This window comes from Oncorhynchus gorbuscha, linkage group LG21 (assembly GCF_021184085.1).
Source record: "Oncorhynchus gorbuscha isolate QuinsamMale2020 ecotype Even-year linkage group LG21, OgorEven_v1.0, whole genome shotgun sequence".
Classification (NCBI taxonomy): domain Eukaryota; kingdom Metazoa; phylum Chordata; class Actinopteri; order Salmoniformes; family Salmonidae; genus Oncorhynchus; species Oncorhynchus gorbuscha.
Window position 1 is genome coordinate 37,109,864 of NC_060193.1, and position 21,903 is coordinate 37,131,766.

The 21,903-nt window shown below is 43.3% G+C and overlaps 1 protein-coding gene across 7 annotated transcripts in view; it reads left to right on the forward strand.

Annotated features, from left to right (window-relative positions):
- Positions 1-21,903, forward strand: part of LOC124008509 (chromodomain-helicase-DNA-binding protein 6-like) — a 115,471-nt gene that overhangs the window by 29,901 nt on the left and 63,667 nt on the right. For all 7 annotated transcript variants that reach the window (XR_006834108.1, XM_046319829.1, XM_046319827.1 and 4 more), the window contains 2 exons: positions 5,415-5,574; positions 7,873-8,022. Coding sequence is in view for 6 of the 7 variants with exons in the window: in XM_046319829.1 (XP_046175785.1) it covers positions 5,415-5,574; positions 7,873-8,022 (310 nt within the window). In the remaining variant the exon portion in view is untranslated. The remainder of the gene's footprint in view (positions 1-5,414; positions 5,575-7,872; positions 8,023-21,903) is intronic.

Sequence of the window (21,903 nt, forward strand, 5' to 3'; positions counted from 1 at the left end):
TCCGGATAAGCTTAACACGTTCTTTGCCCGCTTTGAGGATAACATTGCAACCAACGCAGCTTGTACCAAGGACTGTGGGCTCTCCTTCTCTGTGGTCGACGTGAGTTAGACATTTAACTTCTTGACGCTACCAATCCCTGTAGCGGGATAATTTTTGTCTGCAACCGCTGAATAGCATAGCGCAACAGTCAAATAATATAACTAGAAAATATTCATATCCATGAAATCACTAGTGCAATATTTTGAAGCACAGTTTACCCTTTTGTTAATCACCCTGTCATCTCAGATTTTGAAATTATGCTTTACAGCGAACGCAATCCAAGCATTTGTGTAAGTTTATCGATAGCCTAGCATAGCATTATGTACACTTAGCATCAGGAAGCTTGGTCACGAAAATCAGAAAAACAATCACATTAACCGTTTACCTTTGATCTTCGGATGTTTTCACTCACGAGACTCCCAGTTACACAGCAAACGTTCCTTTTGTTCCATAGAGATTATTTTTATACCCAAAATACCGACGTTTGTTTGTCGCGTTATGTTGAGAAATCCACAGGAAAGAGCGGTCACGACAACGCAGACAGAAATTCCAAATGTTCTTCATAATGTCCACAGAAACATGTCAAACGTTTTTTATAATCATTCCTCAGGTAGTTTTTAAAATATATATTCGATAATATATCAACTGTGTGTGTAGCTTTCAACATAACAGTGGGAGGAACAATGGCCGGTTTACTCAATTTGCACACCAACTCACTCTGAGAGCCCCAACCTCTCCACTTACGCAATGTGATCCTTCATGCTCATTTTTAAAAATAAAAGCCTGGGACTATGTCTAAAGACTGACACCTTAGGGAAGCCACAGAAAAAGGAATCTGGTTGATATCCCTTTAAATGGAGGACAGGCACGCATAGGAACACAGAGGTTTCAAAATAAGAGGCTCTTCTAGATTGGATTATCCTCAGGCTTTCACCTGCAATATCAGTTCTATAATACCCACAGACAATATTTTTACATTTTTACAAACTTTATTGTTTTCTATCCTAATCTGTCAATTATATGCATATTCTAGCAGCTGGTCATGAGAAATAGGCCGTTTACTTTGGGAATGTTATTTTTCCAAACATAAAAATAGTGCCCCCTAGCTTCAAGAGGTTAAATGTGTTAACGCTCGCAAGGCTGCCGACCCAGATGGCATCCCTAGCTGTGTCCTCAGAACATGTGCAGACCAGCTGGCTGGTGTGTTTACAGACATATTCAATCGCTGCCTATCCCAGTCTGCTGTCCCAAAAATGCTTCAAGATTGCCCCCATTGTTACTGTACCCAAGAATGCAAAGGTAATGGAACTAAATGACTGTTGCCTTGTAGCACTCATCTCTGTCATCATGAAGTGCTTTTGAGACTAGTCAAGGATCATATCACCGTCACCTTACCGGTCATCCTAGATCCACTTCAATTTGCTTACCGCTCCGATAGGTCCACAGACGATGCAGTCGCCATCACACTGCACACTGCCCTATGTAAGAATGCTGTTCATTGACTACAGCTCAGCATTCGACACCATTGTACCCTCAACTCATCATTAAGCTTGAGTCCCTGGGTCTTGACCCTGGACTTCCTGACGGGCCGCCCCCAGGTGTTGAAGGTAGGAAACATCTCCACTCCGCTGATCCTCAGCACTGGGGCCCCACAAGGGTGCGTTGTCAGCCCCCTCCTCTACTCCCTGTTCACCCACGACTGCATGGGCCATGCATTCCTCCAACTCAATCAGTTTGCAGATGACACAACAGTGTTAGGCTTGATTACCAACAACGATGAGACTGCCTACAGGGAGGAGTTGAGGGCCCTCGAGTGTGGTGTCAGGAAAATAACCTCCCACTCAATGTCAGCAAAACAGAGATGATCGTGGACTTCAGGAACCGCAAAGGGAGCACCCCCCCAATCCACATCAACGGGACAGAAGTGGAGAAGGTGACATTTTTATAATAAATAAAAAAAGTTCCTCGGTGTACACATCACCGACAAACTCAAATGGTCCACCTCCATAGACGGAGTGCTGAAGGCACAACAGCGCCTCTTCAACCTCAGGAGGCTGAAGAAATGTGGCTAGTCACCGAAAACCCTCACTAACTTTTACAGGTATACAATCAACTGCATCCTATCGGGCTATATCACCGCCTGGTACAGCAACTGCACCGCCCACAACCGCAGGGCTCTCCAGTTGGTGGTGCGGTCTGCACAACGCATCACCGTGGGCAAACTACCTGCCCTTCAGGACACCTACACCACCCGATGTCACAGGAAGGCCAAAAAGATCATCAAGGATAACAACCAACCGAGCCATTGCCTGTTCACCCAGCTATCACCCAGAAGGCGAGGTCAGTACAGGTGCATCAAAGCTGGGACCGAGAGAATGAAAAACAGCTTCTATCTCAAGGCCATCAGATTTGATCAACAGCCATCACTAGCACAGAGGCGACTGCCTACCGACAGACGTGATATCTTTGACCACTTTAATGAATGGAACACTAGTCACTTTAATGTTTACATGTCTCGCATGACTCATGTATATACTGTATCCTATCTATTGTGTCTTTGCCGCTCTGTCACTGCTCATCCATGTATTTATATATTCTTATCCAATTCCTTTACTAGATTGTGTGTGTATTACGTATTGTTGAATTGTTAGATACTGCTCCACTGTTGAATCTAGAAGCATAAGCATTTCGCTACACTCGCAATAACCTCTGCTAACCATGTGTATGTGACCAATAAAATTTGATTTGAAGACCTGGTACAGGTGCATCAAAGCTGGGAAAAAGACAGAGGTTTCAGTCTTAAGGCCATCACTGTTAAATAGCCATCACTAGCACGAGAGGCTGCTGCCTATATACAGACTTGAAATCATTGGCCACTTTAATGTTTACATGTCTTTCATTACTCAGCTCATGTGTATATATTATTCTACTATATCTTAGTCTATGTCGCTGGTCTATATATTTTATATATTATTAATTCCATTCCTTACTTAGATTTGTGTTTTATTGGGTGTATGTGAAATTGTTAGATATTGCTGCACTGTCGGAACTAGAAGCACAAGCATTTTGCTACACCTACAATAACATCTGCTGAACACGTGTATGTGACTAATAAAATTTTATTTGTGCACAACTTGAACCTTTTTGTGCCGAATATTTTCTGGGTCTTTTTATTCCAGCTCATGAAACATGGGATCAACATTTTACATGTTGCATTTTTGTTCAGTGTAGATAATCAGCAAGTAGCGTTCCTTGGTTTGAGGGCAGCGCTGGTTAACTGTCCTAACAGTTGCACAGATAAAAAAAAAAAATCTTGCTGGGTTACATATTTGAAACTCATACTTGAGAAGGTTAAATGTAGAATTCAAGGTAAATAGAATATATATACTACTATAGGTAGACTACAATCAAAAAAAAATGGCAGATCTATGTCTCTGATTTAACGAACTGTGCCTAAAAGTCAGCTGGGACAGGCTTTCAAAGGTGCTAGCCAACTCCTGACACTAATGACCCTGACCAGGACTTATACTGTGGTCCCTGTGACTGACATTCTAAAATGTATTGGTCAAGTCAGTACAAAACCTTGTGAGGTTGGGGTTAAGAAAATAAAAAAAATGGCTCACTTACCTCACAAAATGAAATCTGTTGAACAAGTAAATCAACTTTGTATGGCTTTAGTTAGAGATGTTTAGATTTTTTTCCCCAAAGGTGAAATTTCCCAAGTTGACCCATGTCATTGAACCTTTGTTATGGGATCTAGGGAGATATTCGTTCGGTGCTAATATCTAGACCACAGAATTTTGCTATTTGGCATTTCAGTAACGGAGTGGGAGGCATTTTCTTAATCGTTCTGCAGAACGGGTGGATTTGAGATGAAAACTGTGGGGAACCTTTTTAAACCTCTGTGTTCCCAAAAAAAGGACGTTAGAAAATAAACATTGCCATGAAAAAAAACATTGCCCACTTATTCAGAAAGTATTCAGACCTTGACTTTTTCCACATTTTGTTATGTTACAGCCTTATTCTAAAATGGGTTAAATCATTTTTTCCTCAATCTACACAAAGCACCACTTTTGCAAATCTATAAAATAAACCTTATTTACAAAAGTATTCAGACCCTTTGCTATGAGACTCAATTGCGATCAGGTGCATCCTGTTTCCATTGATCATCCTTGGTTTCTACAACTTGATTGGACTTCACCTCTGATAAATTCAATTGATTGGACATGATTTAGAAAGGCACACACCTGTCTATATAAGGGCCCATGCATGTCAGAGCAAAAACCAAGCCAAGAGATCGAAAGAATTTTCCGTAGTCCTCCAAGACCGGATTGTTTTGCGGCACAGATCTGGGGACGTTTACAAAAACATTTCTGTGGTATTGACTGTCCCCTAAAACAGTGGCCTCCATCATTCTTAAGTGGAAGTTTGGAACCACCAAGACTCTTCCTAGTGCTGGCTGCCCAATGGTCACTCTGACAGAGCTCCAGAGTTCCTCTGTGGAGATGGTTGTCCTTCTGGAAGTTTCTCCCATCTCTGCGGCACTCCACCAATCAGGCCTTGATGGTAGTGGCCAGAAGGAATCCACTCTTCAGTAAAAGGCACATGACAGCCCACTTGAAGTTTTTCAAAAGGCACCTAAAGTACTCCCAGACCATGAGAAATAAGATTATCTGGTCTGATGAAACCAAGCTTGAACGCTTTGGCCTGAATGTCGTGTCACGTCTGGAGGAAACCTGGCACCATCCTTATGGTGAAGCATGATGGTGGCAGCATCATGCTGTGGGGATGTTCTTCAGGGACTGGGAGACCAGTCAGGATCGGGGAAAGATGAACAAAGCAAAGTACAGAGAGATCAGTGATAACCTGCCCCAGAGCGCTCTGAACCTCAGACTGGGGCGAAGGTTCACCTTCCAACAGGGCAAGCCTAAGCACACAGCCACGACAACGCAGGAGTGGCTTCGGGTCAAGTCTCTGAATGTCCTTGAGTGGCCCAGCCCGGATACTTAGCACATTTACATAAGTATTCTGACTAAGTTTAAGTATTTTTAATACATTTGCAACATTTTTCAACCAGTTTTTGCTTTGTCATTATAGGGTATTGTGTGTAGCTGGGGGAAATAATAATAATACATTTTATTTATATAAGGCTGTAACGTAACAATGTGGAAAAAGTCAAGGTGTCTGAATACTTTCCGAATGTACTGTATCTAGCTTTTGTATTCTCTGCTAGTATACCTCCTGAGATGTGAGGTGCTAAGGTGATAAACGCACAATGCCGCCATGTGACCCCTCTGGTCAGTTGAGTGCAGATTACGAACACTCCCTGGTGGACTTCTGTTTCTATGGTGCCAACCCTGCTGTGTCTCTACAGAGAGCAAGTCTTCCAAGGGCCGGTCCCAGCGGAGAAGAAGAAAAAGGGCAAGCGGAAAAGCGAGGCAGTTGTCCAGGAGGCTGGGGAGAGAGATAATGTGGCCTTCCTGTCCGCGCTGGCCATCAGGGGAGAGGAGAGCATCGATCCCCTCGACAACACGGTGAGGAACAGACTGACAGGTCGGGGCAAGAGCAGACTGAGTGACACTTGCTTCTCTAAAGCCTCCTTGCAGTCTTTTGATTACATTTTTTTATCACTGTGTCTAATAAATCACTTGTTTATTTCATGAAACTAACTCAGTATTTTTCTCACTTATTACCCTGAGCTTCTTTTTGCCATTGAAACGCTCAGTCTAATCTTGTGGGCGTGTTGATACAAATTTGAAATATATTTCCATACACAGCCCTGATTGGCAGATCGGATTGTCTAGACTCTAGCATATCAAAGTATTAGCCATCCCAGCCCATGGTTTGTTGACAAATACATAGTTTTTGCCTATTTTTGTTTAATGTATTTTTGTTAGTATTGCCATTTTCTGTATTTATATGTAAATTGTTCTCACAATTCCGCATGTTGCTTCCATTTGTACAATGTTCTGTAAAAAACAAACAAAAAACAAACAGTCTCACTCTCAAAGTGGAGGCGGCAGGAAGCCTAGTGGTTAGAGCGTTGGACTAGGAAGGTTGCAAGATCTAATCCCCGAGCTGACAAGGTAAAAATCTGTCGTTCTGCAACCTGAACAAGGCAGTTAACCCACTGTTCTTAGGCCGTCATTGAAAATAAGATTTGTTGTTAACTGACTTGCCTAGTTAAATAAAGGTTAAAATAAAAAATAAATGCAAGAAAAATGATCAATAGGTCAGAATAATCCGATTGTGATGTCATGCTCTGGGCCAAAACCTGAAAAGGATGAGTTCCAGGCAAAGAACAAAAAAAAAGCAATGTTTATAATTTTCACAATTCCAGTGTTGGTTCGAGCTCCTAGTGTGGAAACACGATTACAAAACAGGAAATCAAGATTTTGACCCCACGAATCAGGGGTTCAGCGGTGACGCTGGTGAAACCCTATTTGTTGCCGTTCATTATTACTCCAGTTCTGCCAATTTGGTTAACAAAAATGCATGTTTGTGAGCGCAGTACCAGTCAAAAGTTTGCTCATTCAAAGGTTTTTCTTTATTTTTTACTATTTTCTACATTGTAGAATAATAGTGAATACATCAACTATGAACTAACACACAAAGTCTTAAACATCAATATGTTTTCTTCAAAGTAGCTACCCTTTGCCTTGATGACAGCTTTTGTACACTCATGGCATTATCTCAACCAGCTTCACATGGAATGCTTTTCCATAAGTCTTGAAGGAGTTCCCACATATGCTGAACATTTGTTGGCTGCTTTTCCTTCCGTCTGCGGTCCAACTCATCCAAAACCATCTAAATTGCGTTGAGGTCAGGTGATTGTGGAGGCCAGGTCATTTGATGCAGCACTCCATCACTCTCCTTCCTGGTCAAATAGCTCTTACACTGCCTGGAGGTGAGTTGGGTCATTGTCCTGTGGAAAAACAAATGATAGTCCCACTAAGCGCAAACCAGATTGGATGGCATATCGCTGCAGAATGCTGCACCACACATGCGGAGACCATCCGTTCACCTACTCTGCGTCTCACAAAGACATGGCGGTTGGAACCAAAAATCTCACATTTGGACTCATCAGACCAAAAGCCAACTTCTACCAGTTTAATGTCCGTTTGCTCATGTTTCTTGGCCCAAGTAAGTCTCTTCTTCTTATTGGTGTCCATTTGTAGAGGTTTCTTTACAACAATTTCACACAGTCTCCTCTGAACAGTTGATGTTGAGATGTCTGTTACTTGATCTCTGTAGCATTTATTTGGGCTGCAATTTCTGAGGCTGGGAACTCTAATGAACTTATCTTCTGCAGCAGAGGTAACACTGGGTCTTCCTTTCCTGTGGTTGTTCTCATGAAAGCCAGTTTAACCATCGCGCTTGATGGGTTTTTTGCGACTGCACTTAAAGAAACTTTCAAAGTTATTGAAATTTTCCACATTGATTGACCTTCATGCCTTAAAGCAATGATGGACTGTCATTTCTCTCCGCTTAGTTGAGCTGTTCTTGCCATAATATGGACGTGGTATTTTTCCAAATAGGGCTATATTCTGATTGGCTCAAAGAGAGAACCCTTCAAGTGCAGTCGCAAAAAACATTGAGCGCTATGATGAAACTGGCTCTCATGAAGACCACCACAGGAAAGGAAAATTGTTTTTTTTGGTTACTACATGGTTCCATATGTGTTATTTCATAGTTTTTATTTCTTCACTGTTCTACAATGTAGAAAATAAAGAAAAACCCTTGAATGAGTAGGTGTCAACTTTTGACTGGTACTCTATGTGCAGTAGCTAATGCTTGACATGAAGGCACTTAATGTAAACTCTCTCTCATAGAAGCGTCGCTCGGGGCGACAGGTGAAGCGCAGGAAGTACAATGAGGACCTGGACTTCAAGGTGGTGGATGACGACGGGGAGACTATTGCCGTGCTGGGGACGGGCCGTATCCCTGCCCTCAACGCTGCCACTCTCACTTGGCAGGCTGAGGTAACCATCTCGTTCTTTATCTTTGGCCTTGTCCGAATATTCATACTAATAGCTAGAATGTTTTATTTGGAGGCTTCCGGGTATTATGTATTGGCTTCTGGATTAATATGATGGAGTAACGTGAGGTAGCTCCTGTACTTTTCACTACTAGTAGGATTTACTTTTTCTAACGTCGAACGCAACTTCTTACTCAAATGGCTCACAACTCACAAAGACCGTCTGAACGAAATCTCTCTGCTGGAGATGACTAAGATTGCGCCACCTATGGCGGAGATGACTAAGATGTCTGACAACCCTGCACCAGGCCTACCTGCCGACTTGGGCAAACTACACATCATGATGGTCTCGGAACTCAAAGGGACAATAGACACTGTTTTGGTCCTGATATCAGCTACTCTAGATGGCGTTCGCAAGACCATCGACGGCTATGGCCAACGGATCATGAATGGCGAACAGCGTCTGTCGGGCTACAATGACAGAATTGTTGCCCTGGAGGAAAGGTACACGTTGCTGGAGAACAAAAAAAAGTTTCTCACCGACACCATAGACAAGTCTCGCTGTTCAAATATTTACAGTTCATAAATATTGAAGACAGATCTAATGTCGTTAAATTAATGTCTGAAAGTTTCAGAGGTCCTGGGGCAAGAAGTTGTCCTCTCACGAGTTTTGGACCGGGTACATTGAATTGGCAAAGTATGTAATAGGCTGACGGCTAAGCCAAGGTCAACGATTGTTAATTTCCACTACTATCAAGAATGTTTATATAATGACTAAATCAGTCAGCTGTTATTATTTTTTAAAGATTTTTTACCCCCATGTCCCGCCAAACCGTGCTTCTTAACATCTGCTCGCTTAACTTGTTCACACTACCACGTTCCTATAGGGCACCCCCCCCACGCTCAACTCAAAAGATGGCGCACAGAATGCAAAAATATTCTTAGAAATATTTAACCTCCACACATTAACAAGTCCAATAGCTCAAATGAAAGATAAACACTTTGTTCATCTACCCAGCAAGTCAGATTTCTAAAATGGTTTACAGCGAAAACATAGCACATATTTATGTCAAACCACCACCAAAGACACCGCTAATTTGAATAGCATGTTGAACAAAAGATGAAATCAACAAACGCAGGATTAAAATAAAAATAATTCACTAACCTTTTGAAAATCTTCATCAGATGACAGTAATAGGACATGTTACACAGTACATTTGTTGTTTTCAATAATATGCAATTTATATCCATAAATCTCTGTTTACAATGACGGCGTGTTCAAAAAATGCTACTCAAATGTCCGGAGAAATTATGATAGCGCCGCCAGATAACGTCAGATAACAAGCAATACACATCATAAACTTTGACTAAATATACATGTTCTACATATAGTTAGAAAGATACACTGCTTCTTAATGCAACCGCTGTGTTACATTTATTTTTAACGTTACAGAATTCGTTCACTAGGCAATAATATGAGACGGCGCTCAGACATTAGCAATATGTCTACGCTATGTTGGAGTCCACAGAAACACAAAATTAGCACATAAATATTCCCTTACCTTTGATGTTCTTCGATCAGAAGTCGTGGAAGGAGTCATACTTACCAAAAACTGCGTTTGGCTTTCAAGTCTGTGTATTTGGGTTATCAAACGGGACAAATTCCGGCTGAAATGCAGCCAAAATTCTAGGGGATGCGCATCAAAACTTCAAAATTACATATTATATGTAGACTAAACTGGTCAAACTAAGTGCAGAATCAAGCTTTAGGATGTTATAAACGTGCAAAACAATTCTCCGCTCAAACAGACAAACTGACATCGTTTGGTGAATCCTGGAACAAAGAGAGCTCCAGACGCGACGCATGAGAGTACATGTATTTTCGCATGACCCGAAGGTTTTAGCCCGCCAAAGGGTGAGGGAGCGTGCGATTTTCACAATGAAACGCCCCATTGAAAGGAGACATCGCGCTGAAGAGATAGAAACTGTTCCCAGATCCGTAGCTGGTTGGGAAGGGTGGGGGCGATGACGTCAAAGTTGGCCCAAATTTCCTGATGACAAGAGAGAGTTTGGGAGAATGGCTGCCCTGAGAGTTCTGCTTTATATACAGACATAATTTGAACGGTTTTAGAAGCTTTATATATATTAGCAATTTTGGTCAGATTTATTTTCTGTTTACTATGGGCACGCAATTCCTCCAAAGGGGGCAGTATTCAGCCTAGCCCTAACAGGTTTTTAACCCGGAAGCCAGCTGCACAGTGTCGGAAGAAGCACCGTTCAACTGACAACCGAAGTGTGCTTGCATGCGCCCGGCCCGCCACAAGGAGTTGTTAGAGCGCGTGGAGCCAAGTAAACCCTTCCCTTATCTGGACGACGCTGGGAGAATTGTGCGCCACCCTATGGGACTGGGATCGAACCCCAGGCTGTAGTGACACTGCAACACTGAGATGCAGTGCCTTAGACCGCTGCACCACTCTGGAAGCTTTTTTAAGGCTGTGCTTTCAATTAAGATTACATTAGAGGACATCAAGTAATTCTTACATTCGAATAGGTGATCACTTAAACTTATTTTTTAAATTGATTGCGCTACCACGTTGATTCTCTACACATTCTAATATTCCTCTTCCTACAGTGCATTTGCAAAGTATTCAGACCCCTTGGCTTTTTCCACATTTTGTTACGTTACAGCCTTAATCTAAAAATGGATTAAATAAAACATTTTCCTCATCAGTCTACACACAATGCCCCATAATATCAAAGCGAACAGGTTTAGATTTTTTTTGCAAATGTATTTAAAAATAGAAAAAATAAATACCTTATTTACATAAGTATTCAGACCCTTTGCTATGAGACTCAAAATTGAGCTCAGATTTTTTGATGTTTCTTCAACTTGATTGGAGTCCACCTGTGGTAAATTCATTTGACTGGACATGAGTTGGAAAAGGCACACACCTGTCTAAGGTCCCACAGTTGATGGTGCATGTCAGAGAAAAAAATGAGGCCATGAGGTCGAAGGAATTGTACAAAGCTCCGAGACGACAAGATTGTCGAGGCACAGATCTGGGGAAAGGTACCAAAACATTTCTGTAGCGTTGAAGGTCCCCAAAAACACATTGACCCCCATCATTCTTAAATGGAAGAAGTTTGGAACCACCAAGACTCTTCCTAGAGCTGGCCACCCGGCCAAACAGAGCAATCGGGGAGAAGGGTCTTGATCAGGGAGGAGACCAAGAACCCAATGGTCACTCTGACTGAGCTTCAGAGTTCCTCTGTGGAGATGGGGGAACCGTCCAAAAGGACTACCATCTCTGCAGCACTCCACCAATCAGGCCTTTATGGTAGAGTGGCTAGACGGAAGTCACTCCTCAGTAAAAGGCAGTGCCCGCTTGGAGTTTGCCAAAAGACCTGAAAATAACTGTGCAGCAACGCTCCCCATCCAACCTGACAGAGCTTGAGAGGATCTGCAGAGAAGAATGGGAGAAACTCCCCAAATACAGGTGTGCCATGCTTGTAGCGTCATACCCAAGAAGACTCGATGCTGTAATCCCTGCCAACGGTTCTTCAACAATACACTGTGTAAAGCATCTGAATACGTATGTGTTTTATTTTTTTTTCTACATTTGCAATATCTAAAAACTTCGTCATTATGGAGTATTGCATGTAGATTCAAATATCAAATAAATAACATTTATTTATATAGCCCTTCATACATCAGCTGATATCTCAAAGTGCTATACAGAAACCCAGCCTAAAACCCCAAACAGCAAGCAATGCAGGTGTAGAAGCACGGTGGCTAGGAAAAACTCCCTAGAATGGCCAAAACCTAGGAAGAAACCTAGAGAGGAACCAGGCTATGTGGGGTGTCCAGTCCTCTTCTGGCTGTGCCGAGTGGAGATTATAACAGAACATGGCCAAGATGTTCAAATGTTCATAAATGACCAGCATGGTCAAATAATAATAATCACAGGCAGAACAGTTGAAACTGGAGGTGGACTGGGGACAGCAAGGAGTCATCATGTCAGGTAGTCCCGAGGCATGGTCCTAGTAGGGCTCAGGTCCTCCAAGAGAGAGAAAGAAAGAGAGAATTAGAGAGAGCATACTTAAATTCACATAGGACACCGGATAGGACAGGAGAAGTACTCCAGATATAACAAACTGACCCCAGCCCCCCGACACAAACTACTGCAGCATAAATACTGGAGGCTGAGACAGGAGGGATCAGGAGACACTGTGGCCCCATCCGATAACACCCCCGGACAAGGCCAAGCAGGAAGGATATAATCCCACCCACTTTGCCAAAGCACCAACTTACCATCCTGAGACAAGGCCGAGTATAGCCCACAAAGATCTCCGCCACGGCACGACCCAAGGGGGGACGTCAACCCAGACAGGAAAATCATATCAGTGACTCAACCCACTCAAGTGACGCACCCCTCCTAGGGACGGTATGAAAGAGCCCTAGTAAGCCAGTGACTCAGCCCCTGTAATAGGGTTAGATGCAGAGAATCCCAGTGGAAAGAGGGGAACCGGCCAGGCAGAGACAGCGAGGGCGGTTCGTTGCTCCAGAGCCTTTCCGTTCACCTTCACACTCCTGGGCCAGACTGTACTCAATCATATGACCCACTGAAGATATGAGTCTTCAGTAAAGATTTAAAGGTTGAGTCTCTCACATGGGTAGGCAGACCATTCCATAAAAATTGAGCTCTATAGGAGAAAGCCCTGCCTCCAGCTGTTTGCTTAGAACTTCTAGGGACAATTAGGAGGCCTGCGTCTTGTGGCCATAGCGTACGCGCAGCTGAGACATTCAGCAAGAAAATGATCCAAAACACAAAACTGAATCTACATGAAAGTGGTTAAAAATAAATACAATTGAAGTTTTGGAATGGAATGGAAACGAGCGATTCATACTTGAAAACACACATTTTGCTGAGTTAAAGCATTTCTGCATGCAAGAGGGAGGCAAAAATCCTCAATGATGATGTGAGAGACAACCACAGGAAACGTTTGGTTGCAGTCATTGCAGCTCAAGGTGGCACAACGAGTTATTGAGTGTAAGGGGGCAATTACTTTTTCACAAAGGGGAATTGGGTATTGTGTAACCTTTTGTTAATTAATAAAATAATTATCTTTTTTTATTTGTAAATCCCGGTTCTTTAACTAATATTAGGATTTGGTTGAAGATCTGTAACATACAGTATAAAAAATATGCAAAAATTGAGAATCAACAAATACTTTTTCACGGTACTGTATATAACATGATTCATTCTAATCATATTAGCATCAATATTAATTATATAGCTGATAACTGATAATAATGGTAATAATCTCAACAATATAATACATTTGTAATAAAACAAATTAAGATGTGACTCACCACCTGGATTTGGTTTTATGTAGCAACATTTGAAATGGCTTTTTTTTTTACATTGGTAAAAAGTACTTAGCTACAAAATGGTATATCATACACTGCATTTTTGAAGAACAATGGGAAAGTAATTCTGCTTGAAGTTGATACACTTGTAAACTCACTTTTGAGAAAAGGGTCTTTTGAATGTTTTGGTACCTATTGGAGAGCTCTATATTTGTCTACACTCATTCAGCATTGTTCATCCCCTCTTTAGCCAGCCCCACCATCTTTTTAAGGATTCACATGTGAGGTCATGTGCTAAACAGTGAGAAGTGTAGGAAAGATTAAAGACTAAAAGTAGTAAAAGTACTATCCTAGAATAAGGAAAAATTCCAGGTTAACAGAAAATGCCCAGATATAAAGATACTTCAGTAATTTTCTATTTAAGGTAAAAGTCACCCAGTATAATACTAATTGAGTAAAAGTATTTGGTTTTAAAAATACTTAAGTAAATGGAATTGCTAAAATGTACTTGAGTATCAAAAGTATAAATCATTTCAAATTCCTTAAACCACATGGACCCTTTTTAAATATTTTTTTTGATGGATAGCCAGGGACACACTCCAACACTCAGAAATAATTTACAAACAAAGCATTTGTGATTAGTGAGTCTGGTATGTTACGACCACACAGATCAATATTAATTGTATATACAGTTGAAGTCGGAAGTTTACATACACCTTAGCCAAATACATTTAAAATCCGTTTTTCACAATTCTGGACATTTAATCCCAGTAAAAATTCCCTGTATTAGGTCAGTGAGGATCCCCACTTTATTTTAAGAATGTAAAATATCAGAATAATAGCAGAGAATGATTTATTTCAGCTTTTATTTATTTCATCACATTCCCAGTGAGTCAGAAGTTTACATGCGCTCAATTAGTATTTGGTAGCATTGCCTTTAAATTGCTTTAACTTAGTTAGGTCAAACATTTTGGGTCGCCTTCCACAAGCTTGCTACAACAAGTTGGGTGAATTTTGGCCCCTTCCTCCTGACAGAGCTGGTGTAACTGAGTCAGGTTTGTCGGCCTCCTTGCTCACAGATGCTTTTTCAGTTTTACCCACAACTATTTTATAGGATTGAGGTCAGGGCTTTGTGATGGCCATTCCAATACCTTGACTTTGTTGTCCTTAAGTCATTTTGTCATAACTCTGGAAGTATGCTTGTCCATTTGGAAGACCAATTTGCGACCAAGCTTTAACTTCCTGACTGATGGCTTGAGATGTTGCTTCAATATATCCACATAATTGTCCTTCCTCATGATGCCATCTATTTTGTGAAGTGCACCAGTCTGTCCTTGCAGCAAAGCATCCTCGCAACATGACGCTACCTCCCCGTGCTTCACGGTTGGGATGGTGTTCTTTGGCTTGCAAGCGCCCCCTTTTTCCTCCAAACATAACGATGGTCATTATTGCCAAACAGTTCTATTTTTGTTTTATCAGACCAGAGGACATTTCGCCAAGAAGTACAATCTTTGTCCCCATGTGCAGCTGCATACCGTAGTCTGGCTTTTTTATGGCAGTTTTGGAGCAGTGGCTTCTTCCTTGCTGAGCGGCCTTTCAGGTTATGTCGATATAGGACTCGTTTTACTGTGTATATAGATACTTTTGTACCTGTTTCCTCCAGCATCTTCACAAGGGCCTTTGCTGCTTTTCTGGGATTGATTTACACTTTTCGCATCAAAGTATGTTCATCTCTAGAAGACAACGCGTCTCCTTCCTGAGCAGTATGATGACTGCTTGGTCCCATGATGTTTGTACTTGCGTACTATTGTTTGTACAGATGAACATGGTACCTTCAGGCGTTTGGAAATTGCTCCCAAGGATGAACCAGACTTGTGGAGGTCTACAATTGTATTTTCTGAAGTCTTGGCTGATTTGTTTTGATTTTCCCATTATGTCAAGCAAAGAGGCACTGGGTTTTAAGGTAGGTCTTGAAATACATCCACAGGTACACCTCCAATTGACTCAAATTATGTCAATTAGCCTATCAGTAGCTTCTAAAGCTATGACATCATTTTCTGGAATTTTCCAAGCTGTTTAAAGGTACAGGCAACTTAGTGTATGTAAACTTCTGACCCACTGGAATTGTGATACAGTGCATTTTAAGTGAAATAATCAGTAAACAATTGGTGGAAATATTACTTGTCATGCACAAAGTAGATATCCTAACCGACTTACCAAAAACTATAGTTTGTTAACAAGAAATGAGTGGAGTGGTTGAAAAACAAGTTTAATGACTCCAACCTAAGTGTATGTAATCTTCCCGACTTCAACTGTATCAAGTGATTGGGTCTCTACAGAAGGTGTAAACAGTACAGCCCAATATGTTACTTGTATAGTAGCAATATCAGATATGGTGTCAATATAAATAAAATATACAGTATGTACACTATCAATAACGATATTGAAAGACGTCGTAGTTGTATACATACAGACAATAATACAGTATATATTGTATGTTTGTTTATTCCATGTGTTTTTTTTTCACCTTTATTTAACCAGGTTGGCTAGTTGAGAACAAGTTCTCATTTGCAACTGCGACCTGGCCAAGATAAAGCATAGCAGTGTGAACAGACAACACAGAGTTACACATGGAGTAAACAATTAACAAGTCAATAACACAGTAGAAAAAAAAGAGTCTATATACATTGTGTGCAAAAGGCATGAGGAGGTAGGCGAATAATTAAAATTTTGCAGATTAACACTGGAGTGATAAATGATCAGATGGTCATGTACAGGTAGAGATATTGGTGTGCAAAAGAGCAGAAAAGTAAATAAATATAAGCAGTATGGGGATGAGGTAGGTCAAATTGGGTGGGCTATTTACCGATAGACTATGTACAGCTGCAGCGATCGGTTAGCTGCTCAGATAGCAGATGTTTGAAGTTGGTGAGAGAGATAAGTCTCCAACTTCAGCGATTTTTGCAATTCGTTCCAGTCACAGGCAGCAGAGAACGTGAACGAAAGGCGGCCAAATGAGGTGTTGGCTTTAGGGATGATCAGTGAGATACACCTGCTGGAGCGCGTGCTACGGGTGGGTGTTGCCATCGTGACCAGTGAACTGAGATAAGGCAGAGCGTTACCTAGCATGGACTTGTAGATGACCTGGAGCCAGTGGGTCTGGCGACGAATATGTAGCGAGGGCCAGCCGACTAAAGCATACAGGTCGCAGTGGTGGGTGGTATAAGGTGCTTTAGTAACAAAACGGATGGCACTGTGATAAACTGCATCCAGTTTGCTGAGTAGAGTATTGGAAGCTATTTTGTCACCGAAGTCAAGGATCGGTAGGATAGTCAGTTTTACTAGGGTGAGTTTTGCGGCATGAGTGAAGGAGGCTTTGTTGCGGAATATAAAGCCGACTCTAGATATGATTTTAGATTGGTGATGTTTAATATGAGTCTGGAAGGAGAGTTTACCGTCTAGCCAGACACCTAGGTACTTATAGATGTGTAACTCTGTGTTGTTGTATGTGTCTAACTGCTTTGCTTTATTTTGGCCAGGTCGCAGTTGTAAATGAGAACTTGTTCTCAACTAGCCTACCTGGTAAACCTCTCTTGGGTAGGGGGCAGTATTTTGAAGTCCGAAAAGCGAGCTAAAAGTAAAAGCTACGATATGCATATAATTGGTAGATTTGGATAGAAAACACTCTAACGTTTCTAAAACTGTGGTCTGTGAGTATAACAGAACTGATATGGCAGGCGAATCTCTGAGGACAAACCATGCCAAAAACAAGAATTTCATCCTACCACTATTTTCAATGGCTATCACTTTTATTATAAGGCCAAGTCTGACCTGATTAGTGTAGTGTTAGCTAGCTACATAGCTGTCTTTACTGTCTTCGTATCCAAGATAATTGTGTAGTTTAGAGTGTGTGGTCTTAGAGTGATTATCTTAATTACCGAGGTTAGCTAGCCAGCTATTTGTCGTCCTTAACGTAGGAGACTCTGCTAGCTAGCCAACAGCTAGCCGACAGCTAGCCGACAGCTAGCCAACAGCTAGCCAACGTCTACCGAATAGACTCACAACCCGGTCGCATTCACAGGTAGTATCACATTTTTCATCTCATTTCATTACAGTACAACGGTTTGATTTGTTTGATCGTAGCTAGCTACAGAGCTTTGTATCAAAGATAATTGTGTAGTCTAGAGCGATTTTCTAGGTTAGCTAGCCAGCTATTGTCGTTCTTTTAACGCAACGTAACGTAAACAACACTGCTAGCTAGCCAGCTAGCCCCCGAATAGCAACACTGCAGAAACTATTACACTCAACGGAACGACTTGATTAGTGTAGTGTCAACAACACAGCCACTGCCAGCTAGCCTACTTCAGCAGTACTGTATCATTTTAATCATTTTAGTCAATAAGAGTCTTGCTACTTAAGCTTAACTTTCTGAACATTCGAGACGTGTAGTCCACTTGTCATTCCAATCTCCTTTGCATTAGCGTAACCTCTTCTGTTGCCTGTCAACTATGTGTCTGTCTATCCCTGTTCTCTCCTCTCTGCACAGACCATACAAACGCTCCACACCGCGTGGCCGCGGCCACCCTAATCTGGTGGTCCCAGCGCGCACGACCCACATGGAGTTCCAGGTCTCCGGTAGCCTCTGGAACTGCCGATCTGCGGCCAACAAGGCAGAGTTCATCTCAGCCTATGCCTCCCTCCAGTCCCTCGACTTCTTGGCACTGACGGAAACATGGATCACCACAGACAACACTGCTACTCCTACTGCTCTCTCTTCGTCCGCCCACGTGTTCTCGCACACCCCGAGAGCTTCTGGTCAGCGGGGTGGTGGCACCGGGATCCTCATCTCTCCCAAGTGGTCATTCTCTCTTTCTCCCCTTACCCATCTGTCTATCGCCTCCTTTGAATTCCATGCTGTCACAGTTACCAGCCCTTTCAAGCTTAACATCCTTATCATTTATCGCCCTCCAGGTTCCCTCGGAGACTTCATCAATGAGCTTGATGCCTTGATAAGCTCCTTTCCTGAGGACGGCTCACCTCTCACAGTTCTGGGCGACTTTAACCTCCCCACGTCTACCTTTGACTCATTCCTCTCTGCCTCCTTCTTTCCACTCCTCTCCTCTTTTGACCTCACCCTCTCACCTTCCCCCCCTACTCACAAGGCAGGCAATACGCTCGACCTCATCTTTACTAGATGCTGTTCTTCCACTAACCTCATTGCAACTCCCCTCCAAGTCTCCGACCACTACCTTGTATCCTTTTCTCTCTCGCTCTCATCCAACACCTCCCACACTGCCCCTACTCGGATGGTATCGCGCCGTCCCAACCTTCGCTCTCTCTCCCCCGCTACTCTCTCCTCTTCCATCCTATCATCTCTTCCCTCTGCTCAAACCTTCTCCAACCTATCTCCTGATTCTGCCTCATCAACCCTCCTCTCCTCCCTCTCTGCATCCTTTGACTCTCTATGTCCCCTATCCTCCAGACCTGCTCGGTCCTCCCCTCCCGCTCCGTGGCTCGATGACTCATTACATTTACATTTACATTTAAGTCATTTAGCAGACGCTCTTATCCAGAGCGACTTACAAATTGGTGCATTCACCTTATGACATCCAGTGGAACAGCCACTTTACAATAGTGCATCTAAATATTTTAAGGGGGGGAGGGGGACTCATTGCGAGCTCACAGAACAGGGCTCCGGGCAGCCGAGCGGAAATGGAGGAAAACTCGCCTCCCTGCGGACCTGGCATCCTTTCACTCCCTCCTCTCTACATTTTCCTCCTCTGTCTCTGCTGCTAAAGCCACTTTCTACCACTCTAAATTCCAAGCATCTGCCTCTAACCCTAGGAAGCTCTTTGCCACCTTCTCCTCCCTCCTGAATCCTCCCCCCCCCCCTCCTCCCTCTCTGCAGATGACTTCGTCAACCATTTTGAAAAGTCAAACGACACCGCTGGTTTTGCTCACACTGCCCTACCCTGTGCTCTGACCTCTTTCTCCCCTCTCTCTCCAGATGAAATCTCGTGTCTTGTGACGGCCGGCCGCCCAACAACCTGCCCGCTTGACCCTATCCCCTCCTCTCTTCTCCAGACCATTTCCGGAGACCTTCTCCCTTACCTCACCTCGCTCATCAACTCATCCCTGACCGCTGGCTACGTCCCTTCAGTCTTCAAGAGAGCGAGAGTTGCACCCCTTCTGAAAAAACCTACACTCGATCCCTCCGATGTCAACAATTACAGACCAGTATCCCTTCTTTCTTTTCTCTCCAAAACTCTTGAACGTGCCGTCCTTGGCCAGCTCTCCCGCTATCTCTCTCTGAATGACCTTCTTGATCCAAATCAGTCAGGTTTCAAGACTAGTCATTCAACTGAGACTGCTCTCCTCTGTATCACGGAGGCGCTCCGCACTGCTAAAGCTAACTCTCTCTCCTCTGCTCTCATCCTTCTAGATCTATCGGCTGCCTTCGATACTGTGAACCATCAGATCCTCCTCTCCACCCTCTCCGAGTTGGGCATCTCCGGCGCGGCCCACGCTTGGATTGCGTCCTACCTGACAGGTCGCTCCTACCAGGTGGCGTGGCGAGAATCTGTCTCCTCACCACGCGCTCTCACCACTGGTGTCCCCCAGGGCTCTGTTCTAGGCCCTCTCCTATTCTCGCTATACACCAAGTCACTTGGCTCTGTCATAACCTCACATGGTCTCTCCTATCATTGCTATGCAGACGACACACAATTAATCTTCTCCTTTCCCCCTTCTGATGACCAGGTGGCGAATCGCATCTCTGCATGTCTGGCAGACATATCAGTGTGGATGACGGATCACCACCTCAAGCTGAACCTCGGCAAGATGGAGCTGCTCTTCCTCCCGGGGAAGGACTGCCCGTTCCATGATCTCGCCATCACGGTTGACAACTCCATTGTGTCCTCCTCCCAGAGCGCTAAGAACCTTGGCGTGATCCTGGACAACACCCTGTCGTTCTCAACCAACATCAAGGCGGTGGCGCGTTCCTGTAGGTTCATGCTCTACAACATCCGCAGAGTACGACCCTGCCTCACACAGGAAGCGGCGCAGGTCCTAATCCAGGCACTTGTCATCTCCCGTCTGGATTACTGCAACTCGCTGTTGGCTGGGCTCCCTGCCTGTGCCATTAAACCCCTTCAACTCATCCAGAATGCCGCAGCCCGTCTGGTGTTCAACCTTCCCAAGTTCTCTCACGTCACCCCGCTCCTCCGTTCTCTCCACTGGCTTCCAGTTGAAGCTCGCATCCGCTACAAGACCATGGTGCTTGCCTACGGAGCTGTTAGGGGAACGGCACCTCGGTACCTCCAGGCTCTGATCAGGCCCTACACCCAAACAAGGGCACTGCGTTCATCCACCTCTGGCCTGCTCGCCTCCCTACCACTGAGGAAGTACAGTTCCCGCTCAGCCCAGTCAAAACTGTTCGCTGCTCTGGCCCCCCAATGGTGGAACAAACTCCCTCACGATGCCAGGACAGCGGAGTCAATCACCACCTTCCGGAGACACCTGAAACCCCACCTCTTTAAGGAATACCTAGGATAGGATAAGTAATCCCTCTCACCCCCCCCTTTAAGATTTAGATGCACTATTGTAAAGTGACTGTTCCACTGGATGTCATAAGGTGAATGCACCAATTTGTAAGTCGCTCTGGATAAGAGCGTCTGCTAAATGACTTAAATGTAATGTAAATGTAAATGTAAGTCCTCCCAGATTGCAGTTCCCAGGGCTTCCACTAGATGTCAACAGTCCTTAGAAAGATTTTCTGGCTGCTTTTTGGAAAAATGAGCCAGAAATTGTAGTTTTTCTAGTTGGCTCCCATTTTGGCTGTAGTGTTTCCAAGCGTGTTGAAGAGAGTGCCTTTTTTGGTATTTTTCTGCGGTAAAGACAATAACGATTCTCCGTCTTAAATTGTATCGTTTATTCAATTATTAGGGTACGTAAGGTTTGATTAGTAACGTTATTTGACTTGTTTGGAAAAGGTTATTAGTAACGTTTGGGATTCATTTTGTATGCATTTTGATGGAGGGAAACTGGATTATTGACTGAAGTGCGCCAGCTAAACTGAGTTTTTATGCATATAAAGAAGGACATTATCGAACAAAAGGACCATTTGTGATGTAACTGGGACCTTTTGGAGTGCCCACAGAAGTAGATCATCAAAGTTAAGGCATTTTTTTACATCGCTATTTCTGACTTTTGTGTCGCACCTGCCTGGTTGAAATATGTTTTTCATGTGTTTGTATGCGGGGCGCTGTCCCCAGATAATCACATGTTTTGCTTTCGCCGTAAAGCCTTAGGTAAATCTGACACAGTGGCTGGATTAACAAGAAGTTAATCTTTATTTTGATGTATTACCCTTGTGATTTTATGAAAGTTCTGCAATTTCCCTGGATGTTGGCCAGGTGGGATGCTACCGTCCCACCTGCCCAAAAGAAGTTAAATAAAGGTAAAATAAATAAAAGCAATCAGGGGTGAAGTGGCTGAGCAGCAGGATAAATAACA